A 16,720-nucleotide genomic window follows, 5' to 3' on the forward strand; every position below is an offset into this window, starting at 1 on the left:
CTTTAAAAAAAAAAAAAAAAAGCCTTGGCTTCTTCCTTGCATCCTCTAGTACTCTTTGGTCAAAACTCCTGGGGAGCCTGGAAACTGTGGAGCGCGGGGGAAAGGTGTGGGGTGGAACTGAGCGCAAACAGGCACGAAACGGAGCGACAGTTCCGTTGAGGTGCTCCAGGAGCTGGGAGAGCTGCTAGAGACTCAGCGGCCTGCCCACACTCGGTCTTCAGGCAGCTTTGTGGGGCCCCGGGTGTTAGTCTGCAGGCGAGTACCCACCCACCATCACACGGCGCGTCCCGGTGGTCAGTTGTGCCCGACTCCGAAACTCCAGCTTTTCCTACTCAGTGATGCTGGACTCCCAAGCTGAGCATAGGCCCTAATTCTAGACTTCCTTTTACCAATAGTATCTGTTGGCACACAGAAGGCCATTCAGGTTTCGGTCCTGAGCCAGTGTCAAGAGGGTAGGGGAGGGAAGCCTCACCAGCACCTCGAATTCAACTCGAATTAAGCCCACGGCTGTTCCCTCGTACTTTGCTGCCCCAGGGCTGCTGCCTACAGGAATTCACATTTAGGTGAGGCTCGGTGATTGGGACAGCCCATCCCTGTTAACAGCTTATGAATAATGTATGAACATAGCTGACCAGAGCAAAGGGCCAAGCTGCACCTTTAAATGCTGAGTTGAACCCTGGATAGGCACCTTCTCAGGGCTTGGAGATGCCAAGCTCTGCATCTTCAGTAGGCTCTTTCTAGAGGGTCATATTGCAAGGACTTGTCACAATGATAAAAATGGTTCTCTTTTTCATCTCAAAAGCCTCGTGTCCATAGCAGGGGAAGGCTACTCTGAGCTGGTGAGTCCCTTGTTTGGACAGGTACCCTGTAGTGAATTTCTGTTTCCTGGCTCTTTGGCAGAAGTGGTGAAGGAGCGAGAGTTGGGAGATGCTTGTCATATGAAGTCTGTGGTCTCTGGAGTTAGGCAGGTTGGGCTGAGAATCCTGACTTGGTCAGAATGTGCTGTGTGACCTTGAGAAAACTCTGCTTAGCCTCACCTTTATTTTCCTCATCTGTAAAATGGGGATGGGAATAGACCCAGCAGTGGCCATATAATTGATGAAGCCCAGTGCAAAATGAAGATTCAGGTCCCTTGTCCAGAAGTCATTAAGAATCTTAAGAGAAAGGCAGCAGAGTGTTACGTAGAGCATGGGGCCCCGTACAGCCGTGCACATCCCACGCCCATGAACCTGGCCCTGGTAGACCAGGGTTGAGGATTCTGCACAATGAAGCTGTACCTGCCTCCCTTTCAGCAGGGCTGGGGTAGGTGGGTAGTGCCATCCCTGTGACCACAGAGACACTGGGGAGCCTCAACTCTGGCCAGGCTGCCTCTGGCTTCTAGAAGCAGCTCGAGCTCCTGATGTTTTGGTCTTACTTCCTGCCCCAGTCCTCAGGATTGTCTGCTTCCCTTGATTGTCTCCTCTCTCCTTTTCCTTGCCCTGTGACCTTCTCTCTCCCTGTCCCGTACACTTACCAGTTTTGTACCCAAACCCTTCCAAGCCAGTGTTTCCCACTGCACACCCAGCTGACGCTGGTCTGCTGAGATACTCCAGCATAAGTGTTGTCCAGGTGGCAAGATGGCACCCTCCTCTCCCGGAGACTCACAAGGCACCTGTGCACATTCAAGACCTCCGAAGTCCTGCAGGGAACAGACCTTTTCCAAAATGTATTTATGCCAGTACTCAAATGTATTGACTCAGGAACTCTTTATCTCATATCAGAACCTCAGGGTTAGAATCTTGTAGAAGTCACAGCTCACCAAACATACCTTCAGGCATAATATGTTTGTATGCTCCAAGAGGGTATATTAATCTCCCAGCACCTCTCAGATCCAGAGAAATCACCAGCACATGATGGATTTCTTTCCTTAATTCTTGGTGACGGAAATATTTGTGAACCAGGGAAACCTTCCACACGCCTCTCTGCTCTGCCTTCACTTGTAAAATTCCTCTGGGGTCTGGCCAGTCAGAAAACCCAATGGGTCCAATGTAAATTCCAGATAGCAAGAAATGGAAAGAACAAAAAGATTACAGAATATCATTGATTGAGGTTGGTTGATGGGTGGCACCATATTTTGAGTGCACATTTATCTCATAGAGAGAAACATTTCCATCTCATCTCTTGCCACTGGGCTTTTAAATGGCCAAACATTTTGAAAAACACAGAGATGGTTAATCTCCCATGAAAATGAAGCTTTAGCTATTTTCCACTTCATCAATATGACCTTTAAGTGATATAATTCTCTTCTGTGTATTGCGCCTGCCTTTGCAAGCCAATATGAATAAATAGTTATTTCTTAATCACACAAGTGCACATTCTCCCTGTGTGTGTGTATCTGTATCTTTCTCTCTTACTTTCTGTCTCTCTCTCTCACACACTCACACACACACACATACACACACACACTCAAAAGTGTGATTGTGTTTCGGGCTCGGAATGGTTCAAAGGTTACTAGAACTAAATGAAGTAAATTCTGGTTTGCAATTACCTGCATTTCAGTGTCAGTATTTGCTCAGATGACTTAAAGGCTTGCAGTTGTTGTACAAACGGCTTTGAAAGGAGCATTCAAATAAACTTCTAAGACCCTTCCATCTATTGATCTCTGCTGCATTCATTAGTTTCTGTAAGAACACAGAGCCAGTTTGCTACAGTAGTTATAGCATCTACCTTGTCATGTGACAACCGCAATTATCTTTTTTGGCGATGAATATGATCTTTTTAGTGATTACCTTTTAAAAATTCTTCTTAGCTAATTAAATAAAATTTGGTGACATTTCAAAGACTGTTAATCACAACCAAATGCTCTAAATGTCAGGATGCATTGAAATTTTCGCTGCTAACTGATGAATCACTGAGCTAATTGTAGTTCATCATCAGGCCCTTGTCATTGTTATTATTATGGAAAATACTTTCATCACTCCCGCTATTCAAAAAAAAAGTTCTAGACAAATATGAAGAGAAGAGATATTACTCATCAAAGCATTTGAATTTAATTGCATTCTTCAAAATTCTCCAACTGCAGATTGCTGCAGAGAATACAAGGGACTCAGCCGGAGAGGAAAGTGATGTTTTTAAATAAACAGCTCAGGGCAGCCCCTTCTTCCATTCTGCATTATTCAGATATCTTCATTTCCCTCTCTTTCTTGCCTTTCGTTTGGGAGAATATTGCCAGGATGCTTTCCAACGAGTTGCATGAACAACGGTCCCAAGGTGTCTTGATTTTTTTCCCCTTTCTTCAGCCTCTACTAACTGAAGCAGAGATCACCTTTATTTAGTGGCCCACTGCTGGGTTTATTCAATGATCTGAAGATGGTGTTGAATGCAGGCTCCCCCAAAACATTGCCAGAACAACCTGTTGATAGGAAAGGACCACAGGGATGTTTCTTCTTACCGCATCAAGGAAGAAAATGCACCATGACGATAGAATCTTAGCAGTGTCTCAGAGTAGAAGGGACACCACCATTTACTGAGACTATGAAGGTTGGTTGAAGGTGGGTCTTTCAGAGTGGAGGAGAAGGAAGAGGCTTGGTTAAGACTGGGTGAGAATCCTAATATTCTAGTTTAGGATTGGTGGATGCAGCAGAGGGAAGATTTTGAGGTCAGGGGTTTAAAGAGTCTTAGGTTATAAATTGTCCCGTGATAGTTTCTATTGGAGAGTTGATGGGCCTTTCAGGATGTTCCTGGAATAAGCAATAAAGTTGTTGGCAATTTTTATCTTCCTGGACAAGAGTTTTCTGGAATAGTATGTTAAATTGATAGATAGTAGAACTGTAGTTGTGTATGAGGGCTTTAGTTCTCAAATATTTGTACATACCTGAGAATTTCTATGATATTACATCATGGGCCACGTCTGCTCATTAATTCAAGGACTCCGGACTCCGGTCCAGTCTGAGTTGCAGGAGTGGCTGCCAGGACCAGGACTGCAGTGAAGCAAGTGCCTAAGGCACAGAATTTGAGGAGTACTCACTCACTCTCGGTGGGGGATCTGATGACTCCATGTGACCCTACAACTCTGGAAAGGATGGAGGGAGGAAGAAGCAGGTGAAGGAAATGAGCGTTTATGGAGCCCTTCCATGCATCTCCATCTGCTCAAGGACCTTCATCTCATTATTGGGAGGCCATAGAGTGTGCTGGATCTGGGAATAGATTCTGGGGTTGGACTGCCTGGGTTTAAATCCTGGCCATTACAGATGGGAGCTGTGTGACCTTGGGCAAGTTAACTAATCTCTGCCTCAAATTCCGCACTTGTAAAATGCCAGTAATGATAGTACCTACCTTAGGGGCTAGTCTTTAGTAAATTAAAACGTTTCGCCCTCCTCCCTCCCTCCCTCCCTCCCTTCCTCCCTCCTTCCCTCCCTCCCTCCTTCCCTTCTTCCCTCCCTCTCTCCCTCCCTCCCTTCCTTCCTTCCTTCCTTCCTTCTATCCATTCATTCATCCAGTTAGTTATAGTCTTCTCTCTCAAGTTGCAACTTCAGTCTCTACATCAGAACTCTAAGAGACTAGGCATTAAATCTCAACTTGAATGCTTTATTAGCTCTCTGCTTCTGCAGGAACCAGCAGCAAATCCAAGAACAGCCTCATCCTTCCCTAGTGCCTTGGTCAACAGATGGAACGTGCCCACTCAGCGCCTTTGCATGTGCTCTTGGCCCTCTCTGGGACATCCCTCCCCCAGATACTCACCTCCTGCAGGTGTCACTCATATATCACCTTCTCAGTGAGGTCTTCTCTATTTTTTCTAAAGTTGCCCCCTCCCCATTTCCCATCCCCCTGCTCTGCTTTCTTTTTTCTTTTTTTTGTTTCTTAACATCACTGTTACCACACATACAACAAAATTGACTTATTTACTTTGTTTCTATATGTCTCCCCACATAGAATTATAAACTACAGGAGGGAAGGGATTTTTGCATGTTTCATCCCCAGCTCTGTGTGGGTACTTAGTAAATAATTTTAGAATTAATGAATAAACTTCACCAATTATAATGGTGGGAGTTTTCACTACTGAAACTTAAAGACTTTTTGTGTGTTTTCATGCCTTGGCACTGTCTTATTAATTGTAGGGTTTTTGATTTTGATTATTTATTTATTTTAAAATTTTATTTATTTATTTGAAAGAGAGAGAGCGAGAGAGAGAGAGCGTGAGTGGAGGGGAGGGCAGAGGTACAGGGAGAAGCAGACTCCCCACTGAGCAGGGAGCCCAACTCGGGTCTTGATCCCAGAACCTGAGCTGAAGGCAGACACTTCAGCGACTGAGCCACCCAGGTGCTCCAATTGTAGGTTTTTTTTAAAGGACCTGGTGTTACTTTGAATTGCAGCATTAATAACATTCATTAAGGGAATTCTTCACCGCTGATTCAAGGGAAGGACACCGAGTTCTGGTGACCAGTCTACCCTAGTCTACCACTCACGAAGACTGGGAGCTTTTACAATGCCACATAAAACTGAAAGTTGAAGAAATTTAGGGTTTTGCACACCAGTGGGCATAATCTTGGAATTTCAGTAATGTACATAAATTAATATGTAATGTTACATGCTAACAAATATATATTTAAAACAGACCCTACAAGGAGTGCTTAGGCTTCTAGTCTGAATTGGCATGTTCCTGACTTTATTCTCCATGTGTCCAAAACCTCGCTGATTGTATTACATAATGCATCCAACCAGACTCCTTTAGATTTTGAAAGAGACAGTTGCCTGCCTCGTATTCTGTGGCTCATGTGTTCCTAAAGGGTGACTGTGCCAATGCCTTAGGGGCTTATATTCTGTGGCACTATCTGTGCTTGAAGTAAGACAGGTTATTTGCCCTAGAATCTCACTTCCCACCTTGCGTGTGTTTTTCAGAAATCCCCTCCGAGGTCAGTATGTAGTTTCAATTTGTCAAAGCAAATAGGGTGAATGCATGGGGAAAAGCTTATCGTGTAGGTTCTGCTTTGCAGAAGAACAAGCTCTTGTTTTGAGAGGCTTCCCAAGCCCTCATGCCTCTGAAGTCTTGTGGATGTACAGAACTCTCTGGTGTGTTTTATTTTATTTTATTTTATTTTATTTATTTGGGGTTGTTTTGGCTTTTTTTTTTATTATTATGTTATGTTATGTTATGTGTGTTTTTTAGTTTGAACTTGTTTCTTCCCACAGTTCAACCACACAGGACAAGGAAGCATCTGCAGCCAGGCCATCATGCTCATCACCGACGGGGCGGTGGACACCTATGATACTATCTTTGCGAAATACAATTGGCCAGATCGCAAGGTAAGTTGCTGCTGCTGGCCATGCAGCGCAGTTGCCGAAGAATCTGTGTTATACTGTAATGCCCAGGTTGTCCAGGGTTAGGTGCCCATCGAGATTTAATCTCATAATGACCTATGGTTTCTCAGTCTTGTGCCTTCCGGTTCACCAAACTGAATATGATGGCTTTCCTTGTTTTCAAAATGAAACTTTTTTTTGGAGGAGAGAAGAAATCCATAAAGACATGGTTAACGTGTTCAGTGAAATGATTCACTGAGAAGGGTGCTTTGTCCATATTGGGCAGCACTTTTGTTTTCCGTGGAGCCAGAGCTGCTTGGTGAGTCCAGCATCTATAGATGGTGAAGTCAGCCATGGTGGCCATACAGTCATCTCCTGGATGTTTCTGTTTTTCTATGGTTCCTCCTTCTGCACCCTCGTTATCACCCAGAAGCTTCTCTCCATCCCCCAGGGCTGTTCCCCCACCCTTGTCAAAGCTTGTTCTCTATTCTAATTCCTTCTTTGCTTTCCAGGTTGACATTTATTTATCTGATGAACCCATATGTTAGGATATCAATGATGAACATTAACATTTTTGGTGCCTCTGAGTGCCTAAACCCAGACGTTCCTCAAGCTGTGAGCTAGTTTGAATTCTCTGGGGAGATTTTTAAATTATGGATACTTGTACTCTATCCCATATCTACAGAATCAAAATGTCTAAGGATGTGCTTCAGTAATTCATGTTTTTTTTTAAATTCTTTTTTTTTAATGTTTTATATATTTATTCATGCAAGTCAGAGAGAGAGAGAGAGAGGCAGAGGCAGAGGGAGAAGCAGGCTCCCTGCTAGGCGGATGTGGAACTCGATCCCAGGACCCCGGGATCATGACCTGAGCCGAAGGCAGACACTTAACCATCTGAGCCACCCAGGTGCCCCTCAGTAATCCATGTTTTTAATAAGTTCCTCTGGTGGGCACCAATCAGCAGCTTAGCAGTCAGTGAAGGGGGCTTTTCATAAGCAGCTCCATTAAGACCGAATAAATTACCAGATGGGTCTCACATACTGAATTCTATAAATCCTTCCCACATGGTGATACCTGTTGGATAGCAGTTGCCCAGTAATACTGGTATTTAAACATCCGGTCCTTACTTGCAGGGAGAGGCAGAGGACGAGGGCTTCAAAGTCACAGTTCTTCAGATAAAACACAAATTTACACATATCTTGTCAAAGGTACAATATTCATTTTCGGCCAGGTGCTTTCTTGGATTAATTGGAACCAGGATCTTGGAAATTTCAACATTTTCAAGGAGTTTCATCTACTTATAGAGTATTTCAAGTCAAAGCAGATTTGCTTTTTGTAGCAAGAAAGTCTTCTATGATTAGAAATTAATAGCAGGATCCCGTCCCTCCTGCTCCATTCTGGAGAGTTCTGTGGCATTCATATACATACACATACACATTCTTCTTGATGACTTCTCTGTGGAGGTGCAGGTAATGAGTCTGCATGGGTCCCCATGTGTTAAAGGGAGATGTGTTTAGCATCTTTTAGCACCATGTTAAAGGGAGATGAGGTGCAATGTCTAAGCGGTCATCTTTCTCTGTTATTCTGAACATTAGATATTTAGTAGAGGGTTCTATCATGCTGTAGTTGGCAATCTTCAAGATTATAGAAACAGGAAGTAGATTCAGAAGAAAGGAAAATGATCTGAAGACTGGCATGTGATTCCCATAAGACCGTGGTTCTCAAGCTTGAGCGAATATCAGAATCATCTGGAGGACTTGTTCCAACACCAACCGCTCACCCCATGCTGGGAGTTTCTGATCCAGTAGGGCTGGCTGGGGCCTGAGACTGTGTGTTTCTCACAAGTTCCCAGGTGATGTGGATGCTGCACACTTGGGGAAGGACTCCCGGAAGTAAGAAACAGCCCAAGGAACAGCGTTTGGTTCTTCCGTGGGCTTGTCTACTTTTGATCCCTCTGTTTACTTTACAGGAACCTGTTCCCTTAGTCAAATCCAGGGCAAAAGTATGTGTTTCTTGGCTCATACTTTGTTTAAAAAAATTGCCAATTACTGATCGTCATTTAAAAATCTGGAGCGAGTATATAAAATTTTAAAGTTTTAATTTCTCTCATAAATGGGTACACTTGGCACTTGGGAGCCATCATTCTTATATGGCAAAAAAAAAAAAAAAAAAGCCTGGAGCTGAGACATGGCTGCCCCCAGAGATGGCAGGTGCATGCTGCTTTTGACCATGACCTCACCATTCTGTCTTCTCCTCCCAGCCTGTTTCACTCCTGTGCTTGACATGCCCACAGGGATGGAGTTCTGGGTTGACAGGTACTTGCCGCTTCCCAGGCAGGGCTTGTATTCCCCAGATTCTGGGGCTTCATTCTTTTGTCCAGGTGCTGCCCGAATCTTTCTCTCTTCCCTTCCAGTCAGAGGCCATCTTGTCTGCTTGAGCCCTAAACTTCAGACACCTTCAGGGTTGTCCTAGGAGTGGTATACGTTCATGTCCAGCACTGTAATTACTTCTAGGCCTATCTTTCATCTTCATTGGTTTGGTGAGTCCTTGGGGACAGATTCTGTATCTCTGAACAGTACCACCACCATGCACCATATCCCAGCGCTGCTGAGAAGTGTGGCATAGAGACCCTAGGGTGGCCTCATGATTCCCGCCCCCAGCTGTTTACCCCCTGTATAATCTCCTCACCTTGAGTATGAGTGGGCCTTGTGACTTGATTCTAACCAATATAATATAATAAGGTGAGGGGATTTTGTAGATATAATCAAGGTCTCAAGTTAGTTGGTTTGAGCCAATCAAAAAGGATATCGTGGGTGAGCTATACTTAGAAGATCTTTAAAAGAGGGCCTAGACACTCCCTGAGGGCAGAGAGGTTCTCCTTGCCAGTTTGACGAAGGAAGCAGCTTTTGGAGAAGCTCATCAGCAAGGAGCTGGGGACAACCTCTAGGACCTGAGGACATCCTCCAGCTAACAGCCAGCAAAAAGCTGGGCCCTCAGTCTTACAGCCACAGGAAATGAATCCTGCCAACAATTTGAGTGAGCTTGGAGGCAGATTCTTCCCCAGTTGAGCCTCCAGACGAAAGCACAGCCCAGTCAGTACCTTGATTGCAGCCTTGTGACATCACAGACAGAAGACCCAGCTAAGCTGTGCCCAGACTCCTGACACAAAGAAACTGGGGGGTTGCAAATGTGTGTTTATTTAAGCCACTATATTTGTGGCAACATGTGATGCAGCAATAGAAAACTAATAGAAGAAGCAAGGAGAAGGGGAAAAGGAGAGGAAATCATTTATCATAGCAATATAATAAAACCTCCCCAAACCTAATTGCTTAAGAGAACAATTTATTCTTTCTTGCAATTCTGTGGGTTAACTGGATGGTGATTCTGCTCCACGTGGTGTCAGGTAGAGGGACTAAGGAAGCTGCAGGAAGTTGGGAGCTTGGCTGGGCTGTCTGGGTTCTCCTCCCGAAGACTTGCGTCTCCCCATGGTATCTAACCCTCCAGGGCCACACTGTGAGGCGTCTCCCCTCAGTGCAGTAGCCTGGACTTGCCTACAGTATGGCAGATGGGTTCCCAAAAGGAGAGAGCTGAAGGAAGTGGGGAGCAGGCCAGGAGGCACTTATGGGTGTCATTTTTTAAAGCTATCTATCACCTAACCAGGGCCTCGTTCAAGGCAACTGCTTAATAAAACATTTTAGAATGAGTTGGGAAAAGGAATGCATTATTGGTGATTTAGCTGTGAGTCCGAAGACAGCATCATGATTGCCATGCAATGTGTCCCTTGCCAGCATTTTATTTCTGAGGGCAGAAATGAGGAGCTATTTATTCATTTATTGGATGCCATTTACTTTTGCCTAATATCCACTGGTTAGCAGTTTAACAGCAGCTCTTATATACTTGGAATAAAAAATGAACTTCTCAACACGGAAGGGACTCATTCCAGGGTCTGCTCAAGAAACAAAGCTGCCTGCATTTAAATTAGAATAAATGGTCATACCTGCCACCTATATAGTTGCTCTTCCAAGTGAACTAAAAAAAAAAAGAAGAAGAAGAAGGTCATGGAATGATTTATCATTACCTTTCTTGCTGCATAGGACAGAGTGGAGAGTGGATAGGTAAGAAAATGGTAGGAAAGTAATTTAAGGAATCTAGCCCTATAGGAAGGCCTGTTCGTCAACCCCTGACTTAAAGGAATCAACCGGTGTGTTGTTAAAAGTCATTGAGATGCCCTTGGAAATCCGTGCATTGGATGAATTCAACAGAGGGTGGTCTTGGTGGTTTTTCGCTTCCTTTCCACTGCTCTTTTCCACTTGAATGAACTATACTAGCCACATAATCAGTGGCAGAGGGGTGGGAGCCTTGATGGCAAATCCCTGTCTCCGTGCCTCGGGGTCTCTCCCATGTTTGGAGTGGTGCTTTCTGCTCTCCTGGCCCGAGTAGTTCCTGTTTTTCCCCTTTTCCATCAGTGCTGCTGCCAGGGCCGGGTACAGGACCCGATGCTGGGGCCGTTCAGAAGGGGGATGCGCTGCGGGTCAGACTTGACTGCCCCTTGAATCCTGTTTTGGTGGTGACGGGGGCACGTGGCAGTGTCACAGCTTTCAGGTCACCTGAGTAAAAAAGGGAACACCCCGGAGAGCATCACATTCCCTCTTGGCTGAGACCCAGGAAGCCAGAGACTCCCTGAATCCAAGGATAGCAGGATCCCTGGGATGCCTGTCAGAATCCACCTGCTCGGGGGCTAACCACTCTCTTTGCTGTGTGTGATACCCCGGTGGGGGGCGGGGAAGACGTGGCTGCAACCGCCCCATAACACACCACGTCTCGACTGGCTTCAGCTGCAGGTGAAGCAGTGGAACCTTGCCTGGGCGTGTAGTGTGGACAGTGACCCTTCTGTGCCTGCTAGACGTCCCTGCACAATCTGTCCTTCACGTGGGTCTGTGATGAGGAGGGCAGGCAGCACCGGGATGCTCCCTACACTTCCCTGAGCCTGAGTCTCTTCCTCCATGAGAGAATGCCTTCAACTACTTTCTTGTGCCAAAATGTATATACAAAACGAATGAGAGCTAATTCTTATCAAATGCCAAGGGGCAGGCACCGTTCTAAATGCTGCACGTACATTTAATTCTCACAGAAACCCAAGAGGCGAGCACTCCTCTATCCCCTTTACACCAAGAGGAAACTGAGGTCACATAACTGAGTCAGGGTTCCACAACTAGCATTTGGATTTGAACTGACAAGCCAGCATCAAACACAGAGGCTGTTGCCCGAACCTGGATGCAGACGTGCTGGAGGGGAAAGCAAAACAAAACGGCCTTAGGTCCCAGGAAGAGCTGTCCATCCATACCACATACATTGTCACCCAGAAAATAAGTTCTTTTCCTTGGCCTTCCCACCCCCAAGTGTGGGGGGGTCTGCGGAATGTCAAAGATTTGGAACTCCTCGTGGCTGCAGGCAGAGAGTAATCGGATGGCAAATGGGTGGCCTCAGGTCGAGGCTGTCTGGGTGTAACTAAATGGTTTTCCTCTTTTAGAAAGAACTTCAAAGGTGCATGCTCTTTCGGTTATGTGTGCTGTGTGTCCTATTATCATTTACGTCCAGAACAAAAGGGAAGACGGTTGCCGTGGTGAGGCCCTTGGAGAGGCAAGCAGGGTTCAGGTTTCCTGAAGCATCCTCGGTGAGCTGGTGGGGATGGCATGGAGGGGTGGGGCCAGAACGGCTCCTTGTTAGGGGTCCAGGGGAAGACCTTGATCACCGAATGGTTTGGGGGTCTGGCTTTGGAGCACCTTTGGAAACACTGCTGGAGGTCACTATCCTTCGACTTGGTGTCACAGAAATCCCCAAGAAAGAGCTTTGGTTATGTGTGCGGTGTGTCCTGTTATCATTTACGTCCAGAACAAAAGGGAGGACAGTTGCCCCAGGCCTCCCTCCCTTGGCATAATTTGGAAGCTGAAGCCTCAAGCCAGCCATGTCTTCGTGGCCTCGAGGTGCTGGAAGGCTGAGCTCTTAGTGTCCCTGGGGTGGTTTTGGAAAGCTCAAGTGCCCCTCCCTCCTCATCTTTCCACAGGACCTGTGCCGCTCTGGGGAGCCGAGTTTCTGAGCTGAGTCGGTGCTCATCCTTTTAAGAACCAGCCCTTAAATAGTCTCAAGCAATCTAGAAGGAAGTTTTTCTTTCTTTTTTCCCCTAAACTACATTGTTTCCTTTTCCGACTTTCCAATGATTTTACAAAGCTCTTTCTTTGCCTTCCCTTGAGCTGGTCAGGAGGAGAAGGGATTTACCCAAAACAGCAACTGGGGAAGGAGTTTAGGTTGTACCGCTTGTAGGTGAAGAGTCTCCAAGTGCTCTTGCTACCCCCACCCGACCTGTACTCTGGCTCTCCCCCTCATGCCGCAGAACCAGGTGAATGTGGGGGCTTGAGGGTGGCAGAGGACGTTGACAGGGGAAGTAGAGGGAAGGAAGTAGCCATATGGTGTGTGGGGGGTGTGATTCATTCATTCAACAGATTTGTACTGAGAACCCACCGTGTCCCAGGCCACTGTACCAGAGCCCAGGAGCATGGGGCTGACATGACAGCTCCAAGCAGATCCCAGACAGCATATAGCAGATCACAGATAACAAACAAGTGAAAAGACCAGGTGGTTAGAATCCATGATGAATCTTCCGAAGGAGACAAGCAACAGCCTGAGACAGAAAACGGGGTGGTCCAGGGAAGTCTCCCTGCAGAGAGCACGTGTGAGTCAAAGGAGCTGGGCAGGACAGAGGGAACAGTATTTCCCAGGACCCTGTGGAGGAGCAGCTGGGTGCGCGTGAGGAGCTGGATGAAGAGCAGGTGGGGGAGCCTGGTGGGCGTGGGGGGCAGCGCCATGGTGGGGGGGCTGGCTGGCGGGACAGGCGGGCGTTAGCTCCTGCACACCTCGATGGGCACGGTAAGGAGCTTTGATTGTGATCCAAGAGCAGTGAGGAGCCATGGGAGTCTCGTGCACGGGGGAGAGATGTGAGCTGACTGTTTTCTGCAGTGCTGCCTGACTACTGTATGGGGAACCAGTCTACGAGGCCTGGGCCTGGCTGGGTGTGCGGTTTTGTATTGACTCCTCCTCATCATTGATTTCAGTGGGGGCAGGCGGTGGGTAATAAGTAGGTAGTAGGCTTTTCCTTTTCTTTTTTCTTTTTTTTTAGCTTCCTTTTAATGCTCCAAGATGCCCCTGTGTCCCTCAGCTCTTTGATTTCAGGGCTCAGTTGGGTGGTTACATTTCTCTGTCTTCTTCCTCCCTTCCTCCGTCCCACCATCCCTTGCTCCTTCCCTGACAAAAGTCACATTTTGGTCCGAAAGTTTTGGGTCAGTTTGTGTCGTTGGCTGTATTTTTTCAAGGCTGATAAATCCTAAAGCTGTCTTAGGAAAATAGCAGGAACATTAATTTCTCGTGGTCAGTCAACGGTATGATAGGAAAGGGCATTTTCAGTCACTGTGGGGAGAGTGCACGCAGGCCCTCTTTGCCGCCAAAGGGAGGATTGAAACGGCTCGCTGTCTCCTGGTTTGTTTTTAATTACTTCAGCTGGTATTAGACATCCTGTGACTCCAGCAAGAAGAACATGACAAGACAAGTCAGGAACGAGGCCCACTGATGCATGGCTGCTGACAGCCATGGAAAAATACTTCATGTCAGGGGCTCTGCCTTTCTCTGTCACAGTGAGTGCTGCTTCTCTTCGTGGGCTCAGCCTTGGGGCCTTGGCCTCCAGCCAGGCACCACTGTCCTGAGGAAGCAGGTAGGGGACAGTGCGCATTTCTTCCTGTCCCCTCTACCCCCAACGTCTCCATGCTAAACCCAGAGTCAAATGCTTTCTCTGCTCATGTCATTCTTAGCTCTGCCTTGTGGAGTAGACTCTCCGAGTGCCATTCTTACCTTACAGGGGAGGGAGCTCAGGCTCAGCGAGATTGAGCTACTTGCCCAGAGTGCACAGCTATGAAACCGGGGGCGTCTTTGATCCTGACTTACGTCAGAATGCGCCCAAATGAAGCAGTTGGTTGTTGGGGGCACTTGCAAAAAAAAAAAAAAAATGATTCCTGGGTCCTACTCTTTGCAGGTGCAGCCCTGGATTGACATTTTGATAGGTGGTTCACTGGCCACACTTTGTGAGTTAGGAGGATCTTAGTGCCCCCTCCATGGCCCAGCAGGTGAAGACCGTCCATGCTAGAGCATGCTGAGAAATGCCACATGGCACGGTTGTGTTCCCAATGGATCAGGCAGGGTCCACTTAGGGGCAGAAACCCTAAAGCTATTTTACCAGAGAGAATTTAATGTTAAGAATCATTGACCAGAAAGGGCCAAAGGAGAGGTATAGGGTGCCACGGAAGTAGCAAGTTTACTACCCCATGGCTGGTGGGGGGCAAGCAGGAGAGGGGAACGGAGGAGGAGAAGTCATTAGTAAAACTTAGAAGCTGGGAGGAGAGGACTCGGGGGCTGAGACCCTGACCTCTGAGAAGGGCACACTGGTTGGAAGGGCGGGCAGGCTTTTGAGGAGGGGGTGCTGGGGTCTCTGGAGGGGATGGACCTGATTCTGTGAGTGCTGGGAGAACTATAAACTAGCTTTGTTCACTGCTATGGGGATATACTGTCCCTGGCCAGGGCAAGGAGACTTGCTGGAGTGATGGCACTGAGAACCAGGAGCCTACAGGAACCGAACTGGAGGGAGCGAGTTCCATGTCCTTCCTCAAACCTTGCAGTTTCCCCGGTGGCCCTTCTGGCAGAGCCTCGCCAGAAATGGCTGGCAAAGCAGAAATGTGGTTTGCAGAGTCCCAGCCCCAGCCTCATAGAGCCCGGTGGATTTGGTGCTGAGGCAACTCTAGCTTATTAACCAGCACACCCAGTAAGAACTGGAAGCTTGCTGAATAAGTTCAGCCTTGTTTGCAGGCTAATGACATGTCAAGGTCTAATTTCCTGGGTTTTATTCCTCTTGGTCTATTGAGTAGGGCTCTTGGTGAATGGGCAAGGGTAGAGAAGCAGCGCTGTCTAACAGAAAGAGGGTGGTGTCTGGATGCTGACAAATCTGTCCCCCACATCTGTCTATCAGGGTTAATTATACACACCTTGCAGTGTTCTTCGGAATGAAATGAGATGATGTGCTAGCAAGATCAGTGCTGGGCACAGAGTAGGCGGGGTACGTGATGCTATATCCTCATCATTGTCACCATGATTGATGAGCACTCATATTGTTCAAATCTTCTGTTATAGTTAGAATGCAGTGAATTCAAGATGGTGTAGCCATAGTTTTTCAGATGTGGAAAACAGAAAGTACATTTTTATCCCTGAAAATGGATTAATCTTATGCAGTGTCTTGGTTGACTTATAAGAAGATTAAAGTATTCAGAGGCATTTTAAAAACATTTTTAAGCCTTTCCTTTTACCTGTTTCATGAATAAGCATATACAGAGAAGTAAACTTCTGACACCCCGTAAAATATACCGAGATCTATTTGGTCATTCACTATCATTAAATAATTAGTCTACGTAACAGCTGATATTCCTCAATTCAGACAAGCAGCCTGTCTGTATTAGTGAAATGTAAAAAGGAGATTTGCAAAGTAGTGTTGCTTTTATATGAGTTACCTCTTTTCTAGAGTGGTGGTTAAGGCTCCAGGCTTCACTGTGTCTGAGTGGGGTGACTTTGGGCAAGTGATTGAATGTCCTGTGCTTAGTAACCTCATCTAGGAAATGGGGGTGGCACAAAACTCCTGCTGTCCTCGCAGGGCTGTCATGGGGGCAGGGCAGGTGTATCAAGTCCTGGGGGGCAGCAGGTGCTTGGCAAACATCAGTGATGGAGAAGAGACTGCGGTCTGCAGGATTCCGGGCCAGGCTCTGCGGGTGCATCCTCAGGCAGCCCACAGTGCCGGGAAGCAGAAGAGGATGTGGCCTTGGCACGGCAAGTTTGGGAATGTGTGTGGCTGGTGCAGTGGGTTTGCAAGTGCTTGGTTCTCGTCAGCAGCCTTGGATCGTCTCCTTTCCTCATTGGCTCCCTTCGTGAACCTCACCCCATAGATGCTTTGGCGGGAAGCCTCACAAGCACCTGCTTGTGGGGGACCTTGGGTTGCGAGCTGGTCAGGCCAAGTCAACAGAGGAGTCCTGGGCAGATGCTCCGTGCCTCTGCTAGCGGAAGCTGCCCCGCGGCCGTCTGGGAGCGCCTTGCTCAGACTCAGCGCGTCTTGTAGGTTCGCCACCTTGTCGGGTGAGCTCCTGCCCACTTTGCTGCACTTCCGTCCTCAGCTGGGCCGGAGTGGGTGCCTAGCAGGACTGAGAGGAGGGCAGAGCACACCCCTACTATCTGGAAACGTGCCCCAGTGTGTTGGGGGTCAGGAGCCTCCAGGCCTAGAAACCAGCTGTGCTCCTCCAGCCTCTATTGCTCTCACACCTGCTCATAAATTTCGATCAAAGCGCATTTCACCCCAAGCTTC

At 47.2% G+C, this 16,720-nt stretch overlaps 1 protein-coding gene across 1 annotated transcript in view; it reads left to right on the forward strand.

Moving 5' to 3' along the window:
- CACNA2D3 (calcium voltage-gated channel auxiliary subunit alpha2delta 3) overlaps positions 1–16,720 on the forward strand; it is an 807,776-nt gene that overhangs the window by 420,504 nt on the left and 370,552 nt on the right. Inside the window, exon 11 of the mRNA XM_081805734.1 lies at positions 6,169–6,282. Within this exon, the coding sequence (XP_081661860.1) occupies positions 6,169–6,282 (114 nt within the window). The remainder of the gene's footprint in view (positions 1–6,168; positions 6,283–16,720) is intronic.

The sequence above is a fragment of the Leptonychotes weddellii genome, chromosome 1 (assembly GCF_054177405.1).
Source record: "Leptonychotes weddellii isolate Sample4059 chromosome 1, ASM5417740v2, whole genome shotgun sequence".
Taxonomy (NCBI): Eukaryota; Metazoa; Chordata; class Mammalia; order Carnivora; family Phocidae; genus Leptonychotes; species Leptonychotes weddellii.